The following is a 12245-nucleotide window of genomic DNA, read 5'->3' as shown; positions in this document are numbered from 1 at the left end:
ATGTATTTCTTCTCGAATATCTTTCAGCAGTGTTTTGTACTTTTCAGTGTATGAGACTTTTTGCTTCCTTGCCTAAGTTTACTCAAATATGTTATTCTTTTTCATGCTATTTCAAGGGGAATTTTATTCTTAATTTCCTTTTTATGTTGCTCATTGATTGCATAAAAAATCAACATCTTTTCATAGTAAAAAGAAACTCTCAAAAATGGTAGGAATATACCTGAATGTAATAAAAGTGGTGTATGACATATCCACAACTCAGATCACAATAAAAGATTAAAAACTTTTTCTTTAAAATCTGGGTCAAGACATGAGTGCACATTCTCACCACTACTTTGTAACATGAGCTTAGCTATGTTAGCTAAGTCCTGTCCAATCTTTTTTGACCTTTCAGACTATAGCCCAATAGGCTCCTCTTTCCAGGGGATTTTTCAGGCAAGAAATATTGGAGAGGGTTGCATTTCTTCTCCAGGGGATCTTCCTGACCCAGGGATTGAACCCATATCTCCTATGTCTCTTGTGTTGCAGACAGAATCTTTACCCATTGAATGACATGAGAAATCACTCCCTTTGTAACCTAACATTGAAATAAATATTCTTGTTAATATTTTACATTTTTCTACTTGTAGACCAGGTCATCTCTGAAGTTAGATAATTTTACTTTATTTTGCTGTCTTTAACAGTGCTTCTGATGGCAGCCAGTTCCTATCCTTTCAATCTCAGTTTCAACATCACCTTTTAGGAGAGGTCTTTGTTGATTATACTACCCACAGTAGAATCCTCCCTCTTGTTTCTATTACGGTACTCCATCTTAAGAATATAGGATCCATGCAGGAAGGAAATTTTACATGCTATTTTCTCCTGTTTTATTAATTGCTGTGTCTTTACCCATAGCATAGTTTGTGTAAAATGTAGGTATTCTATATTAAAAGTAAGTTAATAATGGGGTAAAATTAGTTATTATACCTGATTTGGTGATAAAATTTTTATATATTTGATCAAACATCAAGGCAGTATAAATTGAGCTCTCAATAAAAAGAGAGAAAATTTATCTGTAGCAAGAGGGGAAATACATGATGAATTAATCTTCACTGAAACAAAATGATTGGGTCTATATTTTGTTCTTGACTGACAATAGTCTTAATATGGTTCTCAAACTTTTCTGTTTTCTCCATGTTTCATGTTTCTGACACTAATTAATTCTGTGATGTGGTCCAATAGTATCTTTACATACAAATGCATTATTAAAGTTTAGTGGAAAATCCCAGCTGAATTTAATTAAGCAAGAATCAGTCTTGGACACATTCCAAATCTAAGACAACGATAAATGAATGGCTAGAAGGGATAAAAAGTCCAGTGTTCTTTGATTGTATTGAGGAAAAAAAGTCGATAGTCTTTTAAGAACTGATATAAATATCTCAGGAGGATCCTTTATAGACTTAAAGCAATACATAAAAACAACAACAGTGGCAGTGACACAAGGAAGTGTCTCAAAATTGCAAGTCAACTAGTCTGGCTCCACTAACATGATAGAATCACATGGGGCTAAAGAATTGAGTGGTACCTTTTTTTAATTTTGAAGTTAATAGGAAAAGTAGTTACTTATGACAAATTTCGCTGGAAATGGATAGCTTCCATCTTTCTATGTAAACCTAGGGTTTGCTTGTCTTTTGGATCAATTTTCCTAATAAGGTAAACTTTTGTTATTTCATGTGAACTGTGAAATATCTTTTAAACTATTTCTAATGAAAATAAAACTATTTCAAATAATCTGAAAACTCCATGGAATAAGTGACCAGATGAATAAAAATAAAATATTCTTCATGTAATAATGCAGGCTTTCAATCTATGTTGCCATACTGGTTGCAAGAATTCCAGGATTCTATGAGTAACTTAAAAAGTCTTTCTTCAGATTATGAAACAGCTTCCACAAGGTAAGATTAGTAGTGAATAGTGGGAACCAGGGTTCACAATTGTGTGACTTTCTTTACTATGTAAGGAACTAAATCACTTTGAAATATATCAAACTTAGGTTCTGATTCTAGTTTTATCACTCAAAAATGTGTGCTCTTGAGAAAATTAATGAAATATTATGAACCTCATTTTCATCAGTTATGGAAAGGTAATAAGTAATTATATTACTTGTTATTATAAATACTAATTATGATACATTAAATTGTAAGAACATGATTTGAATACACTAAAACTATTTTGAGCAGTTGAGTGATACAATCAGAACAAGACGTAAAGAGTGTAATTTGAGCTGTTTCAGGAAAACAAGTTGTTAGAGGGCAGAATAAAAGTGGCAGGAAGCCATTTGGCAGGAAGCTAGTGCTGTGGCCTAGAAAGGAAATGGGGAGATAGGAAATGATCAAATTTGTGATACAATGTGAAAGTAGAAACAACAGGATTTGTTAAAGGAAAAAAGTTCTAATATGAGTGCAAAAAGGGAGTGATGAGCACTGTGAGATTTTTTGAAGGAGGTACCAATAATGAGGAAAATCTTCAAAAAGTTTTGTAATGTATACAAATAGATATCCAGATCCAGATATCCAAAGTTGGAGATATTGCTCATACAAATGTCAACAAAAGGGTGGAGGGAGGGGCTGGAGACACAACATTGGATGACATCAGCATATATAGAGCAGGAAACTGGAGACATCAAAATATAGACACACAGAAAGACTTCTCAGTAAATCCTAACACAATCCAGGACAGTGACCCTCTCTTCATAGACTCATCTATCCACAGGGAATATGTATATCAGTTTAACTAGTCTCAAGTATTATCCATATTGACTTTATAAATGGTATTTTAAAAATTTACATACAATTCTCTTCCAATCTTTTCCTGTCCTTTAGCTTTTCCTTTAAAACTCAATAAAGCACTGCTATTCCTGGAAAGAATTCTCTGGTTCCAGTTTAATTGTGATATTTTTACACTGTGATACTTAGCATTGTGTCAGTATTCTCATAGCACTTTAGAAACTTACCTGGAATTTTCTTATACTTATCATTGAGTGTAGGGAATTATGACTTAATCAACTAGGGTATCACAATGTTGTGTATGACCTACTGTACACAAATAGATATTCCATACACTTTCTTTCATTTGAATGTATAAATAGAAAGCAAATTTTAAGTCAGTTTTAAAAGCTTCCCCCCTTGATTTCTAGGTAAACTGCTTCATAATATGTGAGGTCATCTGCTGTCCAGAATAGATGGAACCAAGGATCAACGTAACTTGCTTTGTTCTTCTGGGCCTCACACAGGATCTAAAGGAGCAAAAAGTCCTTTTTATTATGTTCTTGCTCTTCTACATTTTGATGGTGGTGGGCAACTTGCTCATTATTGTGACTATAACTTTCAGTAAGACCCTGAACTCACCAATGTATTTTTTTTCTTGCTTGCTTATCATTTATGGATGTCACTTATTCCTCTTGTATTACACCCAGATCAGACTTTTTCTTTGGGGAAAATATCATATCCTTTGAATACTGCATGATTCAGCTGTTTATACAATACATTTCTGGTGGATTAGAGGTCTTTCTTCTTTTAGCAATGGCCTATGACCGCTATGTGGCCATCTGTATGCTGTTGCATTATCTGGTGATCATGAGGCAGAGGGTGTGTACTGTTCTGTTGGTGCTGTCCTGCACTGGAGGTTTTCTGCACTCAGTAATTCATTTTACTATAGCACTATTTACAGGCTCCCATTCTGTGGCCCTGAAAGGTTGTTGCTGAATGATAAGATGCTGGGATTCTTGGCCTCTGGAGGAGACAAATTCAATCCAGGGCCAGAGATGAGGCTGGATCACTCAGAGCTTTTGTGTAATAAAGTTTTATTAAAGTATAAAGGAGATAGAGAAAGCTTCTGACATAGGCATCAGAAGGGGGCAGAAAGAGTACCCCCCTGCTAGTCTTCAGCTGGATGTTATATAGTCACTCACAGTCTGTTAATGAAAAGAAAGGAATGTCTTAAAATTCAGAATGGCACCAGATAATTCATCCCAGGCCATAAAACGATTGACTTGAATCTTGTAGAAGGGCAGATTACCACACAAATAGTTTTGTTTACATAGATTAGGGGAACAATATCTGAGTATAACATACTGGTTTGTCAAGTAGTTTGAGCCATTTGGTGGAACCAACTTGAAGACAGAGTCTGGGGTACATTAACATAGCTTAAGACAAACATTTCCATAAGAAAAAATGTATTGGTTAACTCAAGGTTTGAGAATAGTTAGCTTCAGGTGAAACCAGGTGTCATGGCAACACAGCATTTTAAGAGAAACCTCCTTTTAAATTTGTATAGAGAAGGAAAAAAAAAAAATCTTGGTTTGTTTCCTCCTGCCGCTTAAGAGAGATAAAAATGTCTGGCACTTGCAGCCTATTTCCTCTGTTTGGAGACCCCTGGCCTTCCTGCCTGTTACCCTCTCAGCCCCAATGTCATCAATCACTTTGTGTGTGACATGTACCATTTATTGAAACTCGTCTGTACTGACACCTTTGTCATTGGCATCTTAGTGTGGCCAGTGGAGGACTGATCTGCACTGTTGTGTTTCTGCTCTTACTCGTCTCCTATGGAGTCATCCTGCACTCTCTGAAGAACCTGAGTCAGGAAGGGAGGCAGAAAGCCCTCCAGACCTGTGGCTCCCACATCGCTGTGGTTGTCTGCTTCTTTGTTCTCTATATTTTCATATATGCAAGACACTCTACCACCTTCTCTATTGACAAATCACTAAGTGTGTCTTATACAATCATAACCCCTATGCTGAATCCATTAATCTACAGTCTAAGAGATTCTGAGATGACAAATGATATGAAGAAGCTTTGGAGAAAAAAAGGTAGATCAAGTATTAAATAAATGTATTATTCATCATGAAAAATTAACATTACAGCCAGTCCTCAGAATGTAAGTCTTCATGAATCTGATGCAAATTTTCTTTTTTTTCTCAAACAATTAAGTTAATTATAATTAAAGAATGAACTATATGTTCATGCCCTCTGTGACAGTTTCCCTACTAGAATGTAAACTATATGATGAATGGTTTATCACTGAACCTAGAAAATCATAGTAGGTAGTCAGTAAAGAACTTATAATTAATTAGATAATAAAATTTTATGGAATTACACTAATTTTTAAAGCAATTTTTGTATTTACTTTCATATTCTTAGTTTGATTTTATGTCAAAATCTTGTATCTTTTCTTATTATTCTGATTAAAATATTTATATGTAAGCTGCTCTCTGTATTCAATTTCATTTGCTTTACTGATGAAATTTTAATGTCATATATTAAGTTTTAAAATAAAATTTAAAGTATGATGTATAATGAGAAACTTTAGAATTCATGAAAATGGAATAGTGCAAAATAAAATCCTATACTTGCCACACCAAAGTCTTTCAGATCTAGTAACTATACTACTCTAGTCACTCCTGAGATTCTTCAACAAATAATAGTACAAATGCAAACATGATTTCATATGTGTGTGTGTTCATGTCTCTGTGTATAAATTGCCTATTTTACTTCTGACCCTCCTGAAGATCTTTACATAGCAGATGATGCAGAGCTAGCTCACTCTACTTTCATTGTACTGCTTAACTTCTTCATAAAAAAAACACTGAAATCTAGGTATCTAGTAATCTTCAGGTTTTTTCCATCTTTTTCTGTGATGTATAACTCTACAATGTAATCTTTTTGAGATTTTGTAAGTATGCATCCTAGAAGTGGAATTGCTAGTTCATTTGGCATATGTATTCAAAACACTGATGCTCATAGTTATTGCCAAAATGTCACCCACATGGTTATACCAAACCCACCACTCCTCTAATTCTACAAAATACATTTTACCACACTCTGAACAACCAGGGCTTCATAAACTTGTGTGTATCTGACATCTGATTGGGTTCCCAAGTGGCTCAGTGATAAAGGATCTGCCTTTCAAAGCAGAAGATACAGGAGACATAGGTTTGCTTCTTGGGCTGGGGAGATCCCCTGGAGGAGGAAATGGCAACCCACTCCAGTACTCTAGCCTGGAAAAATACCAGGAACAGAGGAGCCTGGAGGGCTGCAATCCATGGGGTTGCAAAGAGTAGGACATGACTGAGCATACATGCAAATACTCACATCTGATTAAAGGAGTATGTTTCACTTGTATATTTTAATCATAAATATGTAAATATAATTGAATTTTGGCATCTCTTTAACTGTTTAAAGTTATTTCTTTTTTTCATCAATTGCTTATTAATGAATATTATATATTTTATTTGACTGCTGATATTTTCCATACTGATTTTTACAATTTAATTATATATTAAAGAAATTATATATTTTACCATGTATTTGTAATTATTGCATTTCTATCTTGTGATTATTCTTAATGCATTTATACTGTGCAGGATATTTTGGTCCTCTAGAAATATTTTCACATTTGCATAGTCAAATCTATCAATATTTTCTTTGGATTTTATGCATTGCTTAGAAATAGTGTTCCTGTTTCAATGTTACCAAAATATTGTTCCACAGTTTTCAACACAATTTGTGAAGTCTTTTTGTTGTTCTATGTTTTTCATTTCAATTTTTGAATCATCTACACATTAATTTTATATAAGGAGTTAAATAGTGACCAAATTTTAATTATTTTTGAGGATGGCTATATTTATTAATGCATAAGTATTTTCCCCATGTCTTTGATATCCCAACTTTACAGTCTAAAATTGAATATGTGTTTGGATCCAATTCAACTTACTATTATTATCCATTAATCTCTTTATTCATGTGCTATTTAACATGATGTAATTGATTTGATTTAAAATATACTTTGATACCAAATTAGCTTAAGACTTCTCATTGCTATTCTTTAACAAAACTATGTCTACTCTTGCATGTTTATATTTTAAAATTGAATTTCAATAAGCCAATCTAAGGAAAACTAAATTTAGTTAGTGTTTTCTATGAGAATTGCTTTACAAATTTTTTTGTCTTTGAAGAATTGAGAATTCTTACTGACGTACTGGATCTGTCTTTTCACTTAAGCCTTCTTTTATGTTCATATAGATCTAGTTTGTTTCATTGTAAATGTAGTCATTTTTATTTTTAGATGATATTATAAATAGTATCGACTTTAATTATGCTAAGTGTCTGTTATTTCAATATAAGGCATATTTTTGTTTTTCATCTTTACATAGTACATATTTTTCACAGTACATCATCCATAATTTTAGTCTACATCCTGAAGGTTTTAACAAAATACAGACAGTTGTGTAATCACCATCATTTATCAATATGCAGAATTTTTCATCATCATGAATATACCCTACATTCATGGACATGACACATTGCCTTCTGTGGCTGTCACCAAATCATTGGTGAGTGGAGCAGTGTCCTAGACAATCTATCTGGGCCTAGGGGTCCTCATCTGGTTTTGACTCACAGATGGACAGAGAGGAGCCCACATTGTCCCAGGTTGGTACCCTGGTGGATGAGGATGGTCCTGGTGCTCGCTAACTGGTGTCTGTTCTTGGGTCTCATCTCAGCTAGGGGTTCAAGGAGTCCTCTGATAGCCAGCCTGTTGGCTCATAGCTATGTTCTTGCCCAGCCGGCTGCTTGGCCTGGAGCTTCCTAAGGTTTGTTTTGCCTGACTGCTGGCTGGGCCTGGCGTCCACCACTAAAAAGACAGAGGGAGGCTCTCCATATGGTGTTTACCATTAGCAGTGTTCTTTTGATGGGCTACCTCTCCCAAATTGGTGCTGCCAACATCTATACCCCCAATATGAATCCCAAATTCCTCTTAGCCCTCTGGGAAGGTCTTCAAGTACACCTGACTCAGTCTCCATTCAAAATAGCTATTTCTGAAAGAGGTCTCGTCTCTGTGTGACCTTTAAATCTGGAGTCTCTATTTCCCAAGGCCTCTGGTTCTCACCAAAGTTAACCCCACTGGCTTTCAATGTCAAATGTTTTGGGCTCATCTTCTTAGTGCAGGACCTCTGGTATGAGTAGCTTAATATGGGGCTCAGACCTCTTTGCTCCTTTGGGGAGCCTCTTCAACTGGATTATACTCTCATTTTTGTATTGTCTACCCAAGATATGGGAGTTGCCTATACACTATATTTGCCACTCCTACCTAACCTGCAATGACCCTTTTACATCTTTATTAATAGTGGAAATTTTCTGCCACTCATCAGGTCATTCTCAAAAATGGTCACTCTGTAAATAGTCGGAATTTCAATGTTCCCATGGGAGGACATGAATCCAGGGTCTTTCTATTGTACCACCTTTGCTACTCCACCCTAAATATCTGTCTTTTGTTTAGTAGTATCTTTGTATAGGGGCTCCCCTGGTGGCTCAGATGGTAAAGAATCTGCTTGCAATGCGGGAGATCTGGGTTCGATCCTTGGTGGGAAGATCCCCTGGAGGAGGGCATGCCAACCCACTCCAGTATTCTTGCCAGAGAATCCCCATGGAAGGAGGAGTCCATTGGGTCACAAAGAAGCCAGACACAACTGCACAGCATGCATCTTTACATACAGATGTACTTTTAAAATTTAATGGAAAGTCCCAGTGAATTTAATTAAAAAATAAACAATATTGGATACATTCCAGTTCTAAGACATTATGTTAAATGTGGTTAGAAGGGATAAAAGTGATCTTTGTCTCTTTTGGGAAAATAGATGATGTTCTTTCAGGAATTGATGTAAAAGTTTCAGGAGGTCCTTTTTTAGGCTTAAAACATTGCACTAAAATATATGGAGGACAGCAGAAGAATTTTTTCTCAAAATCTTAAGTCAAATAGTTTGGCTGTACCAGTGTGACAGAGTGAGAAGTGTTAAGCAGTTCACTGAAATTTTTCTATCTTGAAGTTAAGAAAAAATTTATTAGAAATAAATTTTCCTGGAAATACCTTGCTGTTCTTTCTATATAAACCTAGAATTTGCATAGCTTTCTGACAAATTATCTTAACATGGTAAACTTTTATTTTTTGGGTACTGTGGAATTTCTTTTAAACAATCTAAAGTGCAAATAAAAACATTCTTCTGAATAAATAGAAGAATCCATGGAAGAAATGAACAGACAGCTGAATGCAATCAAACATATCCTCAGGTAATATTGCAACCTTTTGTCCTCTTTTGTCATATTGGATTAAAGAAAAAGATCAAGGTCTTTAGGAATGATTTAAAAACTTTTTCTTCTGGTTTTCAATACTCTCCAGCAAGGTAAGAATAACAGTAAGTGTTGGGAAACGTGATTCACAATTATGGACTTTATTATGCAAGAATTTAAGCTGTTTTGAAACATATCAAACTCAGTTTCCAATTCTTGTTTTATCACGTAGAAATGTGTCCCCTTAGGAAAATTAAAGGAGTATTCTTAGCCTTAGCTTCATCAACTGGGAAAATGTGATTATGGATTTGTTACTGTAAGTATTAATTGTTATACATAAATTTAATAGAATAAGAATTTTGAGCAGTTGAGTGATATAACTGGAGCAAGATTTAAAGAATATAATTTGAGTTGCCTCAAGAGAACAGATTGGTGGACAACCCTCCCTATCACCCCTCCCCTACAAAAAAAATGGAAAAAAGTGGCAGGAGGTTACTGTTCTGGACCAGGAAAAATGAGGGGAAGGGAATGATCACATATGTGATATATTTTGAAAGTATAATCAACTATATTTGATATAGTTATCAGTAAATAATATGAGAGCAAAAGAGAATGATAACACTGTGCAAAGCTTTGCCTGAACAATCACACTGAAGGGTGATCACTTTTAGCAAGATGGGGGACATCTTTTATATTGTAGAAAATTTTGCGTTATATGTACTAAATTGATGTCTAACCATAAATATTCAAAATTGAAAGTGCTGCTTATGTTAAAATGAGGATAGAGATAGGAGCTGGAGACACAAAATTGGACTGCCTCAGTATTCCTTGTTTAGGAGGAATATCTAGCTAGAAACTCTAAGAAAGAAGTCTCAGGTAGTTTTGAGACAATTCTAGATAGTGACTTTATATTCATAGTTGATCAACTCACAAGGAATATGTTAGCTTAAGTGTGTTTCTAGTGTTATACTTTTGTGTCTTTATAAATGATATACTTTTCCTGGAATTCCTTTCCCATCTTTTTTCGTTATTTTACTTTCCCTTTAAACCCCAGCTAAGTCACTGCTTCTTCTGGGAAGACATCGCTGATTTTAGTCTGATTGATGTATTTCTACTCTGTGATATTTAGCATTATGAGAGTATCTTCATCATGGCACCTATTATGTGTGTCTGCAATTTTCTGATTCCTCATTCTGTGTCACATCACTGAGTCTAAGAAATTATGAGTGATTCAACCTGGGCATCACAATGTCTATGATCCACTGGACACAAGCAGATTCTGTAAACACATTTTTAATTGAAAGGATAAATAGAAGACAGGATTTTAGTACATTTAAAACCTTCCCCCTTTGTTTTGTAGGTAAGCTGCTTCTAATACTTGAAGTCAGCTCCTGTCCAGAATAGATGGGACCAAGAAGTAATGTAACTTACTTTGTCCTCCTGGGCCTCACACAGAATCCAAAGGAGCAAAAAATTCTTTTTGTTATGTTCTTGCTTTTCTACATTTTGACAGTGGTGGGCAACCTGCTCATTATTGTGACAATAACTGTCAGTAAGACCCTGAACTCACCACTGTATTTTTTTCTTGCCAGCTTATCATTTATGGATGCTGCTTATTCTTCTTCTATAACCCCCAGACTGATTTCAGACTTGCTCTTTGGGGTAAATATCATAACTTTTGAATCTTGTATGACTCAGCTGTTTACAGAGCACTTTTTTGGTGGATCAGAGGTCTTCCTTCTGCTGGTGATGGCCTATGACCGCTATGTGGCCATCTGTAAGCCCTTGCATTATTTGGTGATCATGAGGCAGAGGGTGTGTGTTGTGCTGCTGGTGGTGTCCTGGGTTGGAGGTTTTCTGCACTCAGTAATTCAACTTAGCACTGTTTATGGGCTCCCATTCTGTGGCCCCAATGTCATTGATCACTTTACATGTGACATGTACCCCTTACTGAAACTCGTCTGTACTGACACTTATGTCATTGGCATCTTAGTGCTGGCCAATGGAGGACTGATCTGCTTTATCATCTTTCTGCTCTTACTCATCTCCTATGGAGTCATCCTACACTCTCTGAAGAACCTGAGTCAGGAAGGGAGGCAGAAAGCCCTCCAGACCTGTGGTTCCCACATCACTGTGGTTGTCTGCTTCTTTGTTCCCTGTATTTTCACATATTTAAGACCAGCTACAACCTTCCCAATTGACAAATCATTGAGTGTGTTTTATACAGTCATAACCCCCATGCTGAACCCATTAATCTACAGTCTAAGAAATTATGAGATGACTAATGCTATGAAGAAACTCTGGAGAAAAAAAGCAGATCAAATCAAATTAGTTCATAAACCATAATGATTTCAGTAACTTAGCAAGAGGACCAATCTTCCAGAAAATCAAAGTCTTCATAAATCTGATTAAATTTTTCCTCCTCTCACAAGGAATTAAGTTAATTATAAATAAGGAATGAACTATACATTCATGCTTTCATTGACAATTTCTTTGCTCATATGTAAACTGTGTAACACTTTGTGTACCACTGTGTTTAAATAGGTGGGTCATTTACAATAGAAAGTTGTTTCCATTTACAATAGAGAGCAGTTAAAATTATGTAGCAAATGAGTTAATTAAATTTTTACAGGGTTATTCTAACTTTAAATTGATTTCAAATTTTGCTTTTATTGCTTTCTCATTGTTCATTTTATTTCACATCAGAATTTTGTATATTATCTTTATTGTACTTGTTAAAATATTTAATTCTGTATAGATCATCATCTATTCAATTTGATTTAGTTTACACATATAACTAAATATGATAATTTAAGTTTTAAATAACTTAAATATGATGAGTATTTTAAGAAGTATTAAAAATAGAAGCCAAGCACACTGTAATAGTGTAGAATATACCTCTTACCAATTCCACACCCAATGTCTCTCAGTCCCCCCAGTTTCAGTCACTGTACACTGTTTCTGAGATTCTTCAAATAATAATTTTGCAAATAAATGTATATTTTCATATATGAATGTGTTCACTTAGCTCTATAAATTTTGTATTTATCTTCTTAGCCTCTGGAATATATTCTATATAGACATGCCAGTCTATATAGATCTAAGTCATTCTAGTTTCACAATCCTGCTTAACTTCTTTTTACT

The 12245-nt window shown here is 34.9% G+C and overlaps 1 protein-coding gene and 1 pseudogene across 1 annotated transcript; both read left to right on the top strand.

Annotated features, from left to right (window-relative positions):
• Nucleotides 1–3220: 3220 nt before the first annotated feature.
• Nucleotides 3221–10505, top strand: LOC110151784 (olfactory receptor 4A47-like; annotated as a pseudogene).
• On the top strand, nt 10506–11447 carry LOC110151785 (olfactory receptor 4A47-like). Its single transcript, XM_020915194.2, has one exon. It carries the CDS (start codon nt 10506–10508, stop codon nt 11445–11447), a length of 942 nt encoding a protein of 313 aa, XP_020770853.2.
• Nucleotides 11448–12245: the final 798 nt, after the last annotated feature.

This window comes from Odocoileus virginianus, unplaced genomic scaffold (assembly GCF_023699985.2).
Source record: "Odocoileus virginianus isolate 20LAN1187 ecotype Illinois unplaced genomic scaffold, Ovbor_1.2 Unplaced_Scaffold_32, whole genome shotgun sequence".
In the NCBI taxonomy this organism is placed as follows: Eukaryota; Metazoa; Chordata; class Mammalia; order Artiodactyla; family Cervidae; genus Odocoileus; species Odocoileus virginianus.
This window is presented reverse-complemented; position numbering and strand designations above follow the sequence as displayed.